General features: G+C 38.3%; 1 protein-coding gene across 1 annotated transcript; it reads right to left on the reverse strand.

Moving 5' to 3' along the window:
* Positions 1 to 2,854: 2,854 nt before the first annotated feature.
* Positions 2,855 to 12,684, reverse strand: CLIC4 (chloride intracellular channel 4; the record flags this gene model as incomplete). The annotated part of the gene is made up of 5 exons (XM_009699210.1): positions 2,855 to 3,186; positions 4,004 to 4,185; positions 5,325 to 5,431; positions 6,784 to 6,909; positions 12,563 to 12,684. Coding segments are annotated over 5 exons (702 nt in total), but the record flags the coding sequence as incomplete, so codon positions are not given.
* Positions 12,685 to 21,452: the final 8,768 nt, after the last annotated feature.

Raw genomic sequence — 21,452 nt, forward strand, 5'->3', positions numbered from 1 at the left:
TGCATTTAAAGATCAGATTGTAAACAAGTTGACAGAAGTCAAGAATTTACATAGTTATGAAAGGGCTTTTTTAATTAATGTAGCGCTGGTGATTGGGGCCAGATGAAAGTGCTCTACCCACACCAGACGCTAAGCCTTTTACACACCACCCTAGCTATACTCTGCCGTTCTGAAGGGATGAGCCACAGAGGCAAGAGCTGCTCGTTCTCCATTAGATTCCTGGCCTCTGCTGAAGCCAGCAAGAGGCTGGCCAGCTTCTGCCACAACACAACTGTGCAATAGGAAGCCTAAAAGACACCAACTCCTTTCACACAGGACAGTTAACAGCTATCATACGGTAACCGCCTTAGAAATTGCTAGCCTGGTCCTCATTTGAATTACGCCTATAAGGGACAGGCCCCGACGCTCAATACTCCATTGTACTGAGATAAGAAATACATTAGTTACAGCAAAAGCTTTGTTTACAAGCTTTCAGACACAATCATTAAAATACTTAATGCCGAATATAATGTATTACAATTGTTTGAAGATTGCCTAAAAAGTAGAGAGAATATATTATCTATAAAAGACAAGCCTGGCATTTTAACAAGTTAAGTATTTGTGTGCATTGATATGCAGGCAGTGCGCACGCTAGAAAACTGCATGGAAGTGTTTTCATGCTCATATGCACATAATTGCCTGGTGTACTAAAGTGTGCACACAATGGCTAATTCGCTTTTAAAAGCAGTGAGGCCCAATTACTACCACCTCAGACAACTTCCAAGGGCCATTCTGATCTAGGTTTTAAAGTAGAGTTAAAAACTTAACAAAGATATGCCCACAATCACATTGCTTCCTATATAGTTAACCTTTAAAAACAAAAATAAGATGGCAAAGAGCACCAAACCAATGCGGGTTGGGGTTTTTTTTACCCTATGTGTCATTAAATATGTTGTTATCTAACAAAAAAGGAAGTAATTCCTTTGTCTAGATGTCACGTTGTAGCAAAGACTGAAACCCTACAGAGGATTATTATGGCTGAGAAACTTTATTCAGGATGAGAACGTGACATTAGAATACAGTAATTATTAAAAGGCTACAGTTAAGTTTTTCCTAACCAGGTCGCTCCGCAGAATTTTCTTTCTCTGCCTAAACACCCCTGTAATAAATCATAATAGGGTCGAAGTGTATCTATAGCTGTCTTTGAAAGACATGTAACAGGATTGGTAACTGCCTTTATATTGGAATTCTAGCTCTAGGAAGGCAAGACAAGGCACCACAAGCCATGTATACAAATATGGATCTTGTATTCTACCTCTTCTATGTCAAACTAACTTCACGGGTATATAAAGTAGCAAAAGCAGGATGTTTAGAAAAGTCAGGCTGGTTTTCATAAAGCCAATGCTTACCAAAAAAATTAGTGTATAAAAATGTTTATGTGAGCATTTCCATGCTATTGCAGAATGTTAAATATTCCAAGAACAACCTACCAGGAATAGCACTTTCCAGCTTCTAAAATCAGTTAAATATAAAAGTATCTTTACAAAAAAATAGGCATATAAGTCTAGCATTCTTTGGAGTTGTTTATGATGGTCTTTTAAAAATAACCTAGTAGTTTATTTCATGCATCAAAATCATTAATTTTAAACAAGAAAACTATTCCCTGGCTTAGAAATATTCGAAAATTGCTTTTAAAAAAATTGTAGTGCTATTCCTCAGTGTTGCTGTAAAAAGATTATGTATAGTAGTGCAATGATTACGATTACACAAAATTGCAGTCCAGGTGCACAGACAAGCAATTAGGATAAATTCAATGTAAAGGACTGGACTTCACACACCATTTCTTTAGAAGAGTAATTAATAGATTTCCTTTCAGGAAAAAATGCATACCGTAATTTAAGGCAAATGTTATCTTTAAAGGTCACTTTAGATTTCTTCAGGAAAGAAATAGCTTAAAAAAGCTCCCAGAAAGACTCCCACTTTAATGGCTATCAGTGTTCAGTCTTGCATCACTAATCATTGCACTGCTATTCACCATATACAGTAGCTATTTATCAACTAGGACGCTAATGTTTACATGTACTTTGTTTATGACAGCACAGATTTTGTAAGTAAATATCACCAGAAAGACCTATACAAAATAAAGGCTCTTAACTACCAAAAAGAAAGCCACTTGCAACTTTTTAAGGTGAACAGGATGGCAAGCATCCAGTTCTTCTGGTTTCAAGATGGTAAAGGGCATCCTGACAATTATTCGTTTGCTGCAACTCAGAATTTAAGACAAATGTAGGCTGCCAATTTAAAAAAAAAAAAAAAAAACACAAATTATTTTTTTCATCAAGCTCTTGAAGATACAACTAAATACTAACTCTGAACTGCGAGCTTCCTGCTATAGCACTCAAGCTTAGATTCAAACTTCCCTGATGTCCGAAGTCATTCAAATCCAAGTTTCACATCTGACTCCCTTCTCAACCATTACTGTGATTTCAAATCCAAGAGAAAATTTATTTTTTTTTAAAAAACATTGCCAAATATTCTGCAAATGGCTCTTTTGGATAATAAGTTCCTTTCTACATGTAAATAGGATAGACAAGCAGGTACAGTTCAACGTGTCACAGATATGACAATTGTGTATAGATCTTCTGGAAAAGCAGTAAATTCCAAAATACATAAATATTCCTTGTACCATATAGCAAGACAGTATCCTAAACCAATTCGTAGACAGGGACCAAATGTTTGCAAAGAAAAGTAGTAGGGGCAAGATAACTCTTCATACTGAAGAATCTAGAGTTACCCCAGTGCAATATTAACATAACTGCATTAATGATATTCAAACTTGCTGTGAAAGGCGGTAAGGAAAAACAAGCCTATAATTAAATCTGCAAACTTTAGGTAATTACTGTACCTGGTCTATCCACCATAACTTTGAATAACTGCAAGTTCATGCAAAAAAAAAAAATTTGCTATCTTATATGAAGAGAGCAGTCTGTTAGAAGCATTGTTATGGAATATGCAAGAAGTCATCTCTTTTGCAAGTGCTGTTTACTTAGTCAGTCTCTTGGCTACATCACTGTAAGCTATTTCAATTTCTTTGTCTCCAGGACAGGTATTGGTGAATTCATCCCTGCTATAAGCATTCGTCAGATATCTCCAAATCCCTGTCATTTCCTTGGGAATCTCAAAGTTGCGGTATTTTTTGGCCACCACCTAGAACAAAAGAATTACATGATGAATTTACATCCTTCAACTTAAACCACTTTTCCATCCCTTGTCACTCTCTCGTTAAGTTATCCTTCCAACATGTACACTCAGAGTTACTTCTAAAGTCAGCAGAGCCTGCCTCTCTGGGATACGCCTGGACCTGGCAGCATACTGCCTCGTTTAGTTTGTATTGCTGTTCTCGCTAAAGCAAATACTTCTGCACCCAGGCAAAAACTTAATCTGTGGCTCCATCTGCAGTACAAAACTGACAAAGATCACTGGAGACAGTGAAAAGCAATCAAACCACAATTATATAGGCACATCTTCCCTCTTACAGTTATCCTAGGCTACCTCTTTCCAGACTTCCCACCTTTTTTTTTTTTAAATACAATCCTTGTATTTCGTATTGTGTCATTTACTTTGTGGCCAATAGAGCAGTTCTCTACAGATGTGAGAAGACATCCACTTCAAACATTAACTGGTCACACAACAGTGATGTTCACCTTCCTTCTTCTACCTCATTCTTTTAAGCGTTGCAACTTCCTGTGACCACACTGGTCAGTGCAGTAAAACGGGTTTTGGCTTGCGCCATTTTAGCATCTGCGGCCCAACTTGTCTACTGGTTCACACCTTCACTGAATTCAACTGCTCTGTCCCTAGAGCCCTTGTGAATTACCCAAATCTTATGCGATTTCGTGTCCTGTTAATACTGTAATCAAACTTACACGGGAGTTTACAAACGGTTGAAATTAGTTGGACTCCAGAATGTCACAAACCATAAGCATTTTGTCCTTCATTATCACATAACACACAAGGCATTTACCTTGACAATGTGTAGTTTGGGTAGCAGGTTGCAGTCTGCTAACGTCATCTCATTGCCATCCAAAAACTTGCGGGTAGAAACTGTAATATCCTCCATGCTATTTTCATCTATCTCATCAGGAAGGGGAGAGTTCAGATACTCATCCAGTTTCTGGAGGGTTTTCAAGAGGCCACGTTCTAAGGCTACAGAGGAAGGAACAGTTTTAAGAACAAAAAAGAAAGCCAAACCACAGCACATGAATTTCAAAGTAAATTATCATTTAAAATATTAGTAGCAGATCTGAAAAAAAAAAAAAGCCACATCACTGTGCTACCCACAACAGTCCCTATACTGAAGGATTTTTAACCATTGTACAATTTTTATGGCAGCGCTACCACTGGAGCTGCCTTCGTGGTCACTAGTAACACTGAAACTGAACTAGAATGCCTTTAAATATCACACAGATGCAGGTTATTTAAAAGCTGGTTTATACATGAGCTTGCACTAACTTAAAATACTCTAAGACTGTCCACAAGTGTTTATTTTTGGTTTAAAAAGTGGCTTATGTCAGTTTCTTAAGACTATTCGTAACTGGCTTAAACTAATTAGAAATAAGCTATGCTAGGGTTTATTATTCATTTAAACGTAATCTGTTTAATGTCACATGCTCAGCTAACAGCCAGGACTAAACACGCAGACTACCGAGGAGGTTTATGGAATATAGCAGCAGAGGGCAGCACACCCCACAAAATCGAAAAATATTTCTCAGCTGTTTACAAACATTTTGCATCTCTCCATCTGAAATACAGCAGAAAGGCATTCTGACTCCCCAGCTAAAGTTTTCCCTCCAAGTACGTTGAAGACAAAAGATTTGTACTAAACTATTTAAAGGTCTAATTGTGCATTCTTTCTCTCTTATTGACCTTCCATCTACTACCTTCTCTCCACACAGAAAGGTCTTAATCCTTCAAAGAAAGTGACACGAACTAAGCTTTAGCCAGAAGTCTGCATGGGAGCCCTCAATCCCAGAAAGGTCAAATAATGAAGTGTGCAGAAAGGTCTCACAGCAAATGCAACTTTCAATGCCAGGGCTATTTACAAACCATGCATACCCTACTAAAATTCTGACTGAACACTGTCTAATTGAAGTTCACTATGAAGTGTTGAAATCTTTGTCTCTGACTATTAACTTTAAACCACAGGTTTAATTTGTGAGACTCCCTCAAGTCTCCATCAACATGCAGAAAAATTTATCAGTGAGACACTTCACACGAAAGCTGCTCTGAAAAACACAAGAGAATGAAACAATGCGTGCACAGCTATCAGCTCGCAAGTAACCTACCTTCATTAGCTTCTGGTCTAGAATTTTTGATAAATGCAGAAAATTTGGCAAATATATCCATTCCAGCAGTGTTTGATTCTGGATGCTTTGGTGAAAGTTTTAGGTACCTGAAAAGCAGAAAGGAGTAGATCTACAGCACATTTAGCAGAACGATGCTCATCATGTATTAACTAGCACAAAACAGTCCTCTAAAAAAAAAAAGATTCTGCATCATGTATATTTACCAATTTATCCATTTTCAGACTTGCTTCTTAAGTGTAATATCACACACTTCTATTTAAGTTAAGATTTTTACACCCAACACTTTTTAATCACTTTTCAGAGGAACACCAAAGCTTATTTCTGCTTTCTGAATCAGGCATTTATTTCAAGCACAGTGTGTCTGAAACAGCCCAAGGTCACAAGAGCAAGCTCCCTTACCCTAGCACAGCAGCGCTGCCAAGGGGGCAGCTCACAGTTCTGTAAACAAGAATATAGTTAGGCATCATGCAGATAACAAATTAAACACTCTTGTCCATTCTCTGGAGATTTATTTTTTTCCATTTAAATTAATATCAGCTGTCCCAGAATATGATGGACTCCAAGTCTTGTAACAAAAAAGTAAAGTCTTGTCACACTAAGACGACAAAACAGTTCAGTCTGCATTTTGCCATTGCCTGCCAGCTGAGGGAGAAGCAAGCCAACAGTTTAGAGAAAGTTTGAACACATTTCTCATGCTTGTGCTGTTTAATCTAATTATTTGTAAAAGTGTCCAGTATTTTCTACCATAATTTCCAAATACTAAATAACCGATCTCCAGGACTCATCATTATGCCTAGTATGAAGGAATTTGTTTTTAAAAAAAATATTTCCAAGTTGCATTTAGTAATCACTGGTTTTGTACAATTATCAACTGTCCCTCTGCTTATACAAAGCTGGAAGGAATTAAAAAAAAAATTTAACATTAAATCCAAAGTTCATTGAAATTCCTGGTGAGAACAAGAAAACGACAAATTCTTGAAGACTCAAATAACACCTTACTTCTAGAAGAATGACTGCAAATACAAGTCTCCAAAAGGACAGTGCACATCTCCTTAAAACAGATTCCCACAATAGTTTATTATGGAGTCAGGACTAAGTTTTGTATAGCCGGCTCACCTTCGCTTACATTATTTGGACACATCATCAGAATAGCCTGCCCCAGTCATCAAAAGGAAAAGTTATTTAGTTTGAAATCTACAAGAAGATCACAGGACTCCACAAAGGACAACTTAAAAATAATCTTTAAAATAAAAACAGTTTTTAACATAAGGATAACGGAGCTGGAAGGAGGAAGGGTACGACAAGCAAGATCTCCAAGCTATTTTCAGTGTCTTATCTTCAGTGTACTGATGCTGAAGAACATCTTAATTAGTGCAGAAAACCCCTTTGAGAACATTCCATCTAATCTAAGGTGACAAATTATCATTTTAACACTTACTTGGGTGGAGCCAAAACATCTTCCAGGAACTCTTCAATCTTATTCACATCTGTTTTCACTTCACCATTGTAAGTTATGAAGGGCGGATGAGTGCCTGGAGCCAAATTTTGAAGGTCTGCTGGTTTTCTAGGATGAAATACAAACCAATACAAATGTAAGCATGGGACATCCATGACCCTAGCTTTCATTGCTACAGGCACAAAAGCACTGCCTGAGGTTTTCACATCCTTGCAGATTTAAAAAGATATCACCAGTTTTATTTTTAAAAAGTAAGTTTACAGTTTGATTAGCATTTTGAATATAAACTTGATAACAGTTAATTTCATACACTTAAAAACAACTGCTTCCTCCTACCTCTGGCTATGGTTTTTTTCAAGTTGATATAATGCTGACTAGCAGGGGGCATATATATACACACACCACACAAACACACTCTCTCTTTCCCAAGATGTGCAGTACAGAGTTTATATATAGCGTAATCTGCGATCAGTGGTAATCCTCCCCCTTTACACAGGGCTTCTCTGGAAATAAGCAGGTCTGATATAGAACAGTACGTATAAACCATTTATTTTGGGCACACAGAATCTGGTTCTAGACAAGCTGACCGATGCTTAAACATCATGTTTAAAAATTATGCTTAAAGCTTCCTCCAGTGGAAAAAACCTATTTAAAAATAAGAGCAGCACACTTGGGCAAAAGGAGGAGAATCCCCAACACTGGTATGACTAGATACAAGAGAAACAGCATCAAGCCAAAAATACTCAGACATTTCTGAATCTTAAGTCAGTTTTGGCACTAATCTCTTGCTGTTCACTCCAGCTCCTTTCATACTAATCCTTATTAAGCTAAGCCAGTTATTTTATAAGCAATTGGCTTCTCCCTCCTCTAGTTGTGCGTTGATGCTGTAGTGACAAGGAACAACACTGCAGGCATGTATTTAGAAGCCTATGTGTCAGCTGCACATATACACATACCTACTCATTCACCTCAAAATGCCTAACTGACTCTTTAATGTAAAGCTCTCACATCTGCCTTGTCAGCAGATTCAGATGCCAAGTTGAAGTCAATAATAAGATATAGGTTCATTACAAGCTATAAAATCCAAAGCATCATCTAAAAAGCTGCAGCCCATTTTTCCCCAGCAAATCATCACGGTATTAGTCAGTCCCACGCTAGTGCAACTGTCTCAGTGCAAGCAGAAATAAAATTACAGTACTGCTTGGCACTTCTTCTGTAGCAGCACTTAAAACTTCCCTCTGATGAAGCTACTGACTACAGTCCAGGATGACTGCTCAGAAGGACGCAGTCCGACTTCTCTAAGAACCTCCCCACATTTTAGAGGACAGTCTGCAATTCCTAGTTCCTCAGACCATCCCCGTGTACGAACACCTGACAGTACACACGATCCAGCTGAAGTACAACCATACAATTACAATTTTGTCAAGCTGACCAGAGCACGTGCTACAGGATGAGATGACCACCACCTTTTGCTAGCATTATGCTGGATGAGGAACAACAAACGATACCTGATCCAGCAAAAATTTGCCAAGATAAAGTCACCCCCCGTTACTGTTTGAACAAATCCAAATCAGACTGTAACCCTTGAACTGGGTTTGTACTTTGTACGACGTGGCCACATTTCTGAGCCAGCATCAGGCATCCAGGAACCGGACTTACTGGAACTAGAGTTCAAGAAAGCCTCCTGACTGTACTGGACAGGGAAACGAGAATAGTAATATACGCAAACATGGTCATTCAGGGTAGCATGAGAAAATAGTGTTTTCAGGGATAGCACTCAGACTCTGTAAACTAAACACAGTTTACAAGTTCATCCTGTAGAAACATTGCTTTCAATTTCTTACAAAATTAGGAACCCCTGCCACAATTTCACGTTCTGCCCACTGCTGATCCTTTTACGCAGGGCAAACAGCAACAGTATATAGTGCCAAAGCGTACTTACGACAGATATGAGCACTTGGCAGTGTATGTAAAGCTGAATGAGAAAACTGATTTTCAAACTTAAGGACATTAAACATCCTGCTTTTAGCCAGGTGACAGAAGTCTTCTTAATACAAGAATCTAATCATTTTCAATTTTTAAGCTTCCACGAAGTTATTTCTCACTAACAGTTGCCATCGCCCGCTTACTTTTAGGATTTAAAGTCTGTCATCGGTTAACACTAAGTAGCTTAACACTTCATTTAAATACAGCTTTGTAACCCACAACAATTACAGGAAGTCATTGTGGCTCACTTCCAATTTCGCATGTTGGTTAGATAAAATTCCTCAAAAGGAATGTTATTTTATAAACAAACACAGTCAAGACCACCAGATTTGCAGTAATACTCTCAAAGGAAAGAGTTTATTTCAGAAACAGACTAGTCTAATGAACTAACCAAAAAAGTTTTCCAAAGAATCAGAGTGCATCTCAAGGATCCCAGAGCATTTTATTAACCCTCTTGCCACTCCAGTCAGACCACCTGTTATCTTTCAAGAAAAAGAAAGCAGAGATTAACAACCCACAGCCAAAGCCCAAACATAATACAGGGTTTGACTTCCAGTTCGCTACTCTTGCCAGTAGATTGTAACAAATCCTGGTTTACCACAAACAAGCCACAGCCTTTAGAGCACCACGAGTACACAGGAATATCCTTAAAAGGCTGAGAGTACAACTTCCCTTAATAGTCAAACAGGAAGGCAATTAAAAATATTACAGTGAAGTTTACTTTAGAGATAAAACTGGACAGCTTAAAAAAAAAGCCTTCTAAAACCACTCAAAACAATTCCACAATAGCTAGTACCTGCCCCAAAGTTTACCGGGGTATTTGGAGGTAGGGCCACAGACTTAAGTATCTGCCTATCATTAGCTAATTAAATGGGCAGGCTCTTTAACACCAGAGTTAAGGTATAAACATTTCATGGCTTTGCCACAAACCAGAATTGCAATTAGCATTCAAATAATTTCTTGAAGATCAGACAAAAGCCAGCCCACAAACGTAATACACTCCACAGTGATTTATGAATTACAGAAGTACTGCAATGAGTGTCTGAAAAGTAACATGAAAAAAAGGCCAGCAATAAACCACCCCCCATCTCCAGTTCCTAAGCAGTATTTTACACTGCTGAAGTTGCATTCACCTCTGGGCAGTCTTTAATATTTACTAATCTCTTCATTTAATCTTTGTCTGTCAACATAATTGTAAAACCACACAATCAAGATGTTTAAAATAGGATTTCAAAACTTAACTGAATGCAAGCTGGCCTTGAATGCTGTTACAAGCCCAACAAATGGTTTATGTTGCAACTCTGCTCTAGTCCACAGAACAAGTCAAATCTGAACACTGACATGCTGCTTCTGAAAAGGGAAAGAATAAAGCCTCTGTCTGACTAAACAGAAGCAAGAAATCCATGACTTCTTTGAAAGGGCAGTACGTCCCACTTCGTTTGCTTGTGTGCATATTTTTGTGTCTTAAGAGTAGAACCGAGAACTGCAAACTGTTCTTTTGTTAGCACAGTATGATGTCCAATGCAATTACAGAAGGGAAAAAAATACATGCCAGAGTCAGTCAACTCCGACTCAGTTTTTCCTGTGTCCCAAGTTACTTACTTGTGAACTTTTGTACCCAAGCATGACCTTTTAAGCCTCACAATCAGACAGAGCTTGCCTTACTGTTCTGCAGAAATGACGCTATGAGGCAGAAGCACCGTTTGCAAGTAAACCCTTTTTCTTTTTTGGCTAGCGAAATAAATTCAGATAGTTAAAACCATTACTACCCAGCTCTTTAACAAGTTTGTCTTTAACAGGAACAAAAAGAAGAGAGGTTCATTGGCTTGAATAATGTACTTGTAAAAGCAACTTCTTGTGACAGTATTAGAAGTATTAAGGCAATATCTAGCAGTTATTATCGTCCTGGTAATGCTAACAGGGTAAAAAACACCATCTGGTATAAAACATTTCCACTTGAGCAGTTAGCTGAATTTGACATTCTGCAAGCTACACTACTCTACAAGTAGACAATCCAGAATGCTAAATTTGTATTTACGAAGCTTTAAATAAAGTCTAAAAGAAATTAAGTTGGTATCAACATCTATTCAAATCTGAATTAGCTTCAGTGGTCCTTCTTTTCCTTTACCAGAAAATACAGTCAGTGTACAAAAAAAAAGTAGAGTTCATTTGATCTATTCCTGTGCAGTTTTTTTTTAATTTTGCACTTATTTTGTGTTTTACCCTGCCCAGTATAAAAAAAAAAAGAAAGCTTTCCTTGTGTAAGAAAGGACAATTTTAAACATCTGCAACCAATTTATATTCTAAAAGTTGGTCTTACATCCCATTCCCCTATCCAATTAACTCAGAGTTGCCAAAGGGACACAAATAAAGCTAATTCATCTGGCTCCTTTGGCATTTTAATGATCTCTCTCAGACTGGTTCAGCAGTAAAAATACTTCCAAGTATAAAATGTCTCTTTCAACCTTCTTCTCATCCCCCCTGCCCCAATAACTGCAATAGGTTAAGTAACGCCATCATTAAAAGTAAAGGAAGTCCAAAACTACAAACAGTATGCAAACACAAGTTCTGCTCCTGAGGTTTCCTGAGGTTTCCACAGGTTTATGTGTGCTGGCAGCAACAATTATATTTGCAGTAAAATCCCACACTGGCCAGAGAAGATCTTTGAGCTGCTACAAATGCACACACGGTTGACAAAAGCTGCTTTCTCCCCCTTTGTTTGAGTGGTCTGCCTCAGCCTTACTACACATGGGAATATTTAACACTAGTTGCCAGCACCGAAGCAGCAACTTCAGTGATTTTTAAAAATCAAAACAAGTCACCTCCTTCAAAAATCTACAAGAAGAGGTTAAGTCTAGCAGGGTGATTTCTTTGTTACAGGTTTTACACTTGATTCGTTGGAGAACACTGTATATTTCTATTGGCTTTATTTCTGAAAATAAGGTTTGTAAGCACTGGCAGTCTCTCCTCTCTCCAGAGAGTTCAGTGACTAACATTACATTACATTAGTGCTGTGAAAACATTACTTCACACCAAAAACAAATACAAGGCCTCTGCTGAATTTAGCATTAACACTTCTAATAAAAGTATACCCAACCTTAGGAAATTAAGACTCCTGGAGTCACATCTCACCCTTCTTGGCTCTTAAGGTACTCATTTCATGGATGGAGAAGTTGCAATTTAGGTGACACGCAGCATCATGACATATCTGGCTAACACTATACAAAGGCAGACTATTTCACATTTTATTCCTACCCATTTCACTTCAATTTCACTCGTATTTACCTCATGGACAGATATTTTGACATCATTTTTATTCTTATTGCATAATAAGCAATATTATCTTAAAATCTTTAAAAAGAGGAGTAGGCTGCACATTATTTGTGAGAGTTATCCAATAACCATTGGAGCTTTGATCAAAGATTGGTGGATGTAAAATACCCATCCAGCAGCCTTCACTTGTGGGATCTCAACGTGAAGTTAGTAAGATTCAATATTCAGTTATAGAAGACTTCATGTCAGCTCTTAGTTTTACAGAAGAGCATCATTGAACAAATTCAAGAAAAATCTATCAAAGCCATTCTTTTTGGTTACAGATACTTATAAATAACCATCAATGAATGCACCATTTACTTTAAGGTTGCCTCTTAGTATTTATGAAGACAGATTTTAATTTCAGAAAATAAGCCATGCAAGATTTAGAAGTCCCAGACAATCATTCGTTACACCAAGCGTACTGTACTCTTGCTTGTCAGATAAATCAAGTATTTCTTACCTCTTCAGGTCAACTGTTGTGACGCTAAACACTACTCCCTTCAGCCAAAGAATCATGAACAGCCTCTGAGAAAAAGGACAGTTTCCTATGCTTTCACCATCACTGCCAGCCTGCAGAAGAGAACAGATTGTTAATTAGAAGGTAGGACTGTGCCATCTACATATGCTCACACTTACTGAAAGATCTTTATTTAAAGACAGACTCAGTAACAAATCACAGGGTTTATGGCCTGTACAGTCTTCACATCACTAACTCTTCCAAAGACCTAACAAGCTTACAGGCAAACCCAGTATCATCCTGCAGGAACACTCCTTTCCTCTCAAAATCCAGCTGATGCACCTGGACCAAATATCTGGAAGGTATCTCCATAGAAACCACAAAGATGAGCATCCTCAGAATATTTAAATACACTTCATATACTGGGAAGGTATGCATGGACTTTAGCATCATCATTTTGTTTGTTTATTTTTTTTAAAATACTTGCACCTTCCAATTATTTTTTTGCTGCAGACATAACGAGGATTTTATTACAGTAAAATTTGCACATTTATGAAGTCAACTAACCTATTTACTTGTCAAGTCCTCTAATAGCTGCTCACGAAATGTATCAAAACAAGATTTCAGACAACAAAATAAGTTATCTTTCACACTGAAGATGATCCACACGCTCTTAACAGTCAAGAAAGGGCAGCTAATCATATTTGTCTGAGCAGCCACATCTTTTGATGGCAGTTTTCCAATGTCAATATTGTTCTTTGTTCTTTATTATCCTTTTTTCCTTCTTCTACAAGGCATAGCTAATTAATTGTAGTCATCTTCCAGTTTATTGCTTATATCTCGCACTGTGCAGTGCTAACAGCGAGCCAACTGCAACCAGGAACTATGAATCTTTATTGTATTGCAGGTGTTGTAAGGAAAGACAAAACTGTAAGTACATAGAGACTTCACTGACAATAAAGTAATATTCCAAATTGCCTATAAAAAGTGGCTTTATCAATAAGTCTTTGTCCTACCACAACAAAGGTCCATTACATAGCAACAGTAAGCCACTCCAGGGCACCCAGTGATGGCATGCATCTCATGATTGCTCTGACAATGAAGTATGTATTGCTGAGTTGGAAAATTTTAGGTTTTACTGGGCTAGAATTAGACACGCAAAACCTTGAATCTTGTTATAAAATTCAATCCTGTGAAAAAAAACCAAACCAAAACTGGTTCAGTAGTTCAAACAGCCATATATGTCAGATTATCTTGACACGTACTTTACATTAGACGAGTTTCAAAAGATTTTGCTTATCATTATTGAGTACTTCCAAGAATAATCTTAACCGGTACAATTCTCAAAACTTGGCAAATTATTTCATCATTACAATTATCTGTTCCCTAGGCCACTTTAAAACATACTGTAGGATATGCTGGCTGTAGCCCTCAAGAGAAATTACAGAAAACAATTAAGTTCACTAAGCACAGGGTACTTAGAAGCAGAGCTACGCAAGTGGAAGGCCTGAACACAAGGCCTGAACATTGACTGGTAGAGACTCAGCATCTTAAAAAAGAGGAGGGTGAGAGGGGCTGGGAAAGAGGGAAGAGAAGAAAAGCCAACAAAAAGTATGGTCACAAGAGAACTAAGTTTTAGGACCAGAACTAACTAGAGAAAGGTTTAGATGCTCAGGCAAAGGAACGGCTTCAATTCTCTGCCAGTTCCCACCCCCGCACTGAGCAGGGGCCACAGTGGGGAGAATGAAGGAAGACTTTGCAAGTTAAGAGGAGTAACAGTAGGACTTTCAAAGATCAGGAAAATAGGAAGTTTTTCAGTGAAACTGCCTTAAATTCAGAAAGCTATTTTGAACTTCAATTCTCTGCCAGCTCCCACCCACGCACTGAGCAGGGGCCACAGTGGGGAGGATGAAGGAAGACTTTGCAAGTTAAGAGGAGTAACAGTAGGACTTTCAAAGATCAGGAAAATAGGAAGTTTTTCAGTGAAACTGCCTTAAATTCAGAAAGCTATTTTATTTTGTAAAAATTCGTGGCACCGTTGCAGAAAGGCTGAGACTCGTTTAACAGTCGTCGACAAATACCAGGACAAGCAGATTCATAAACTGATTTATGTTGCCTCAAGCTTATGGTCACATTTCTACAAGTATCCCTCTTGTCAGCGCTGACTATCCTTCGGAATACTTTGTTGTGGAGACTATAGAGCCATTTTTCTTCAAACCTTTATTAGTGTCATTAATGAAGATTTGAAAGAAAAAAGAAGTTGTCTTTCTGTCTCAAATTGCAAATTGCCTCCTTTATCCTTGGAAAGTAAAGTAAAACTTGCAGCAGATTAATGATATTAGATTGCCTTAAAAGCTGGCATGTGACTTCTCAGTCAGGAAGTCACTCAGGAAACTAAAACTCTAAAAGCATCCACAAAAAAGGATAAAACAGAGTCAGTTTGGTTACTCTGGGCATTCTGCTTTATACCAGCCCAATCCACAGTTCTCTGTTGTGCATGTAACTGCTGTAAGGATTCTAGCTACGATATGGATTAATATGTTCCTACCTCACAAGATGCTTACATGAAAAAAGACTCCACTCTGCAGTCTATTTCCAATAGCTGTACACTTTTACAGGTGTCAATATTTAACCACAGTGCCATCCCTCCAGACAGCAGCTTATATTTCAGGATTTCCCACTTAGTTACATTACTGTGTTTACACTGGAACAGACATTTCCTGCAGGTAAATTATGCCAATGTAGATTTATACTCATCTACCCTTTTTTCTTTCTGCATGCAATATCTTATCAACCTTTGAAAAACAATATTGAAAAAGACAACACTTCATCCCATCTCAGGAAAATCCATGTTTTGCACTGCCACGCTTTGAAGGAGAAATAATTCTTTGATTCAGAACCGATCTCAGTCTTCAAGTTCTATGGCAACTTAACAACGCTACTTCAACCAAAGCACACGAGTTTTGCCGCAGTAACAGCACAGGAGTGCGTGACCCCATCCAAATAAGCTTTACCTCACTTCCTCTGATGGAAAAGCGACCACACATTTACTGTAAAGGAGGAATGTGGGCATTTACCAAAGTGCAACACCCTAAGAGCATGAAGCCGTACCTTGAGGCACCTCCCAGGAACCGCTCACACTGCTGTGCTCAGGCAACTCTGGATCTGCCCCTGGCTGCCACAATCAGGGGTCTTCAGCCTGTTTTGCTCACACCAGCCACACTTACATCAGCCAGCACAGGACCTAGTCAGGATTAGCTCTCCTCTCTCTTCATCTTTTATTTAGGACTTCTGACCTCAAAAACAGAGACCAGAGCTGGTGCAGTATGACACACATTGCCAGAGACCTCATCTGATACAGACTAAGGAAACCTTTGAAAAGAAAAAATAAAAGGCATGTAACAGAAGGAAGAATCATTGGGATGCAACTGCCTGCCATCAACGTACAGATGATCCTCAGCACCAAATGAAGTCGAGAGGCTTAGCTTCAGTACCACAGTATCAACAAATGTAACTGAGACATTTCCTGAGGAGAATACTAAGTTAGGTAAGCACTAGTCAGCTCCCCTAATTTCATTCCAGTATTTGAAAGCACATGAATAGCGTTCTAATGGACAACAGGCAAGCATCTAGAAGACAACTAGTTTTTACAAGCCACTTTGTTAATTTGTGAGTTGCAAAACATGACTTTGAAAAACTCACTGCAGAGGGCTGATTGAGAGCTTTAAAGATTTATGATCCATCACCAGATGTACAAAGTAAGAAGTTACTCAGAAGCAGAGAACTCAAATAGAATTAGATGAAAAAGCAAAATGGTTCCCCTATGCACAAAATAGACTCTTTTTGCAGACAGAATCAAATACGAAGAGTTGTTATTACAAACCTTCAGGGTTTTTCCTGAACTCAGGAGTTATAACATCAATCAAGTCTTTGGCTGCCCAGGTTTTGCTGCCTGTCAATGTGATGGGGAAAAACAGTGACCCTCCCTCAGCAAAACAAAGTTCCAAGGGGGCAGGAAAAAAAATATTAATGTTAATGACTAAGAGATATCAAATATTTTTATATCAGACAGACTTTGGAATTTATCAGCTGCAACAACAATACAGTTTGAAAGAAAGTTAGGGTATTAGATAACACCCTATGCCTTCTTTCATATGATATAATTCCACCATGGAGCTTTATTATTTCTAGTGGAAGATTTTAAAACTGCAACTGAAATAAACGAAACTCAGATTCAGAAGGCAGTTTTGCTTATTGTACTACCAAAAAAAAAAGAAACCTTAGTCCATCCAGATCCCAAAGCACAGAAACTTTTGAGTCACAGAACTGAACAAAAAAATTGTTTAACATTTAAGGCATAGCACTGAACTGTGGCTTTGAAGAAGGTCCATCTGTCTAAGCCAAAACTAATACCAAAACCAAAGTGACCAATGAGGACCAAAAAAGGTCAAATGCATTTACACTGCTATGTCAACTTGTAGCAAAACTTTTATTCTCTCCCAAAACAAGCGTAACATTCAAAATGAACAAACAACAAATAGCATCTGCTTTTGTTTAAGACAGACAAGCTTTTTGGATTATTTGAATCAGAAAAAAAGGATTATAGCCCACTAACATACAATGCCTTGAACAAAACCTAACGTATTTTCAAAGCTGCAGCTGAACAGCTAAACTGAGCTTAGCCTTTTAGGTCTACATTCAAACGTTTGTCCCACTTCTGCTCCAAAAAGTCCCAAGTTATTCTGAGCACATACTGGAAAAGGAATGCAGTCAGAATGCCAAGAAACTTCTGGCTTCAGTGCTCTTGAGCCAAGGAATTCTGCTATGTAACTGTTTGCCCGAGAGGCCCGTTTTCTATCTTCGTGTGTTTGATGCACCGTGAGCTACAGCACAGATCTGTTACAACCAGTCATCAAGGGCAACACTATGCTGGCAATGCAACACATGATTCTCCTTCAACCACCTCAGGATTTTTTTGAGAGGGAGGCAAGTTTGGTAGAAGTTTCTGCAACAGTCAGTTCTGACTCTGATTTTCTTCACTGGAATAGAGCTGTGCTAGTAGAAAACTGTAAGCATCTAAATATTGAAAAAATATTCTGAAATTCTACATAACTAGTAGTCATGCAGGGGGGTAATCATGTAACAATTGCTGCTTAAGCCCACTATTAGAAGCCAGAAACCTGTCATTGCCTTGTCTTTGTATTCAGGCGATAATATTCCAGGATATCTTCAGTGTCTTATCTTCACCATCATCAAAGTAATGAAAATACTAAATGTTGACTTCTCTATACTAATGTCAGCCTAGACTATTTTTTTAATTCCTCCTACAATAAGGGCTAATTTTCAGTTATCACTACCAAATCAAATTACCATTATCCACTGAAGGACATGTACCCAAGAACATCATCATACATCTGTGTTTCACTGAATGCCAGCTTTTCATTTGTGCGGATTAGGACCAGATAGAAAAAAGTGCACCACCACACACAGCAAGGAAACATGGTATTTGTCACTTATAAGTATTTTGCTTAAGGATTATACTGATTGAGAACTAGCTCTGAAGAGCCCAGCTTTTAATTTAGCACCAGGGAAAGTGTCCTGCCAAACACAGTGTTTAACTTGACCATGACCCATGGCCAACGCCTGCCATGCTAGAGTCTGAAAATCTGTTCAAGCAGTCTGAAAAGCTAACAGCTGCCATAGAGGATTTATCGCAGAAACAAAAAACTGAAGAGATCCAGTTGCCTTGAACAAAGTTGTGTTACCCTCCACAAACTGACTCTAATTAAAAAGCTTCTGAAAAGGTGGCAAAACAGACCTCGTTAATTGTATGATGCGACACAGAGAAAGAGCTGGGCATACATACACCACAGCACTCACCCTACAGTATTGTATGAAAAACAAACGGACTACTTTTTAAAGAAACCTAAATAAGAAAGTAAGTTCAAATAAGAATGAAAGAATTACAAGACAGTAAAACAAATCAGTATGCTCACTGAGAAGTCAACCTGGTTTATCATAGCCACAGTAAAACTACTCGCGACTCCCAATGCCAAGTAGCTCAGCCCAGGCAAGAGTGTCAGTTACTTGGAGGGGAAAAAGAAAAAAATAATAATAAAAAAAAATTCTACTTATCCCACTGTCTGGAAGATTAAGCTTAGCTGATCCAGTCGATGCGGAAGCCACCTCCTCCCTTTCTCTTCCCCTGAAGCAATGATTTCATTCAATGAGACTGTTTTCCCCCCAAAAAACAGAGAGTTTAAGTGGCTAAACAAGCTAAGGGAAGGAAAAAAAAATCCATTTTAATTGTGAAATGTTTGTCTTTACAGCTGCATAAAAATTAACTCCTAACACAAGAACCTGCATGTATTTACTTGACCACAGTAGAGCTGAAGTTTACTGAAAGACTAACAAGAAAAACAGACAAGCAAAGAAACACTTAAAAGGACACAAAGCCCGTGTTATATCGCGTGTATCTGAAAGACTCAAGAGTAAAACACAATTCTAGAAATCTTTGCTCTGAAAGGCCTGCAAAATTGTTTCAAGCAGCAACCAATTAAAAGGAGCACACTACAAGTTTCCCAAACTGGATCAAATGACCGTAGAAATAATAGTAAAGTCAAAGTGCATCTGACGAGAAATGTAATACAGGTCAGTCTCTGCCTATGTAAATAAAACAAAAGGCAGAACACTAGAAGACCATTTCCTAATTTATCCAAAACTATCTAGGGAATCTCTCCCAGATTTGAAGTACCAGAAGCAGGAAAAAAAAAGTTTGGATGAAGAGGGGAAAAAAAAATGCATTTTAGAAGTATCTCACAGAATACCTTTTGCCAACAACTACTGGAGCTATTTGATTACACCACCTGAGTAAGTAATCTGCAATCTGCAAAGTCTAGAAGATTAATGCTCCAACAAATAAACAGATTGGGGAGGGGTGTGGGGGGGATGGAAATCAGAGGGCATGTTCTAATTTTGAACTCAGCAATCTTGAAACATATCTCAGTTCTAACAAAAGAAAAAATCTGCTGGGAAAACTACATGAGAAAAACAGCATGATGCATATCCATTACCTCAAAACAGCAGATAACAGTCACTCTTGCATGTTTCATGAACAGTAAACTCATTCAAAAAATGAGTAAATTAATAATAATCCTATATGGATTACTGTTTTGAAGGAAATGGTTTAAGGTAAACTAACAAAGTGATTCAAGTGCAACACATGCAGCAATTCAAGACTCCTGAGACGAAAGAATACAGAACATAGAAAAGACTGGTTTAACGTTCCACACATGAATACTGAAAATGGTCTGGTAATATCAGTCTAAATCCTTGCAGCGTCTGCTCAGACCTTTATCTTGCCAAGCTGAATAAACAGAATTCCATGCTGTTTATTGAGCAGTGTTTTCAGATAAGATGTAAAGAATCACATCCATGAAAGGGCTATAACAGCATCTGATGTTACACCAATCAAACGCCTCCTCCGTATGGTGCCACTATACCAATTGTTTTGTGTTCCTGTTCAGGCAGTAGATGGATGAGCTTCAGGGATGTTACATGAAAGCACTCACTCCACAAGCTAAAACATATCTTAAAGGGCCCCAGCGTCTCAAATATTAACAAAGCATCATTCAAAAGAAGAAAATGGGTGACAAAGTAGCAAGTTGCAGAGATCAGGACTGAAAAAAGTGGTGTCTGCAATACAGCGTTCCATTCATCCTCACCCTTTCAGATTTGTTAGTTTGAAAAGGGAGTTGTTTGGCGTTTTTATGTAAGGAACAGCCCAGGGAGTAAGCCAGAGTCCAGTCATGAACTCTGATGTTAACTAAATCTGGTTCAACCAGATGTAATCTCAGGGATGACAAGACAAAAGTGACACTTCCGCTTCTCAGTTCACCTTCTCTCACCTCTCTAGGACAGTGGATAGCTAGTGCCCCAACACACACGTGAAAGCTTTTGTTTCTGTGTAGTGTCCTTATGTCACGAGGCAGACCAAAACTTAACAAGATATTTCAACACGCAAGAGTGGCATATCATAACAAATGAGGCCGATATTGCTGACAGCCTAAAGACGTTCCCTGCCACAATAAGCAAAAGACAGGAAGGTCAGAATTAGAAGAAAAAAAAAAAAAAAAGAAAACACACACAGATGGAAAGACAATCTCATCCTGCACAAGATTCAGATTACTGGAAGGACCTTCATGCCACGTTTCAGTGTAGATTAAACATTTTATCACTGTTACTGGAAACCTATAGCTACTGGCAGGAGGAGGCACTGCTTGCGACATCCAAGAACTTGAAACACTCATTTTCATTGTCTTAATAGCACTGAAAGCGAGCAAGTGTATCTTATTCTAACCTTAATGTTGAAAGACTGTCTACAGATACTTGACACACGCTGCTATGAGATACTTCTCTTTCAAATTCAGCTATCCTGGTAAGTATAAAACAAGGAGTACTGAAAAACAGATGTTAAAATAGAAAATGTGAAGAACGGTATTATAAGGATAGGCAAACTAATGGAAGTGAACAAAATCTCAGGCTCTTTGTTATTCAAACACATCAACAAAACAGCTATGCCAGCAGAAACCCAACTGCAACCTTGGACAATTCCTTCCAGCATGTTTGCTCCCTTCTGCCACCAGACATACCAACTAGAGCGTTCCAGCAATGAATGCTTCATAAACACTGCAAAAACATCCACTTGCTTTAATAAATAGCCAGTGAGAGCTGCTATCACTGCATCCGCCTGAAAGATGAATGAAAAAGGCCTGGAAACCACCTACTCCACACACCTTGCCTAACAAGATGTTACCAGCCCACAGCCACACAGGCAGAAGTGTTCAAGAATTGTGATGCTGATCCCAGCTGAAGAGTCTGGGCCACCTCATAA

The sequence above is a fragment of the Cariama cristata genome, unplaced genomic scaffold (assembly GCF_000690535.1).
Source record: "Cariama cristata isolate BGI_N322 unplaced genomic scaffold, ASM69053v1 scaffold24994, whole genome shotgun sequence".
NCBI classification, from domain to species: Eukaryota; Metazoa; Chordata; class Aves; order Cariamiformes; family Cariamidae; genus Cariama; species Cariama cristata.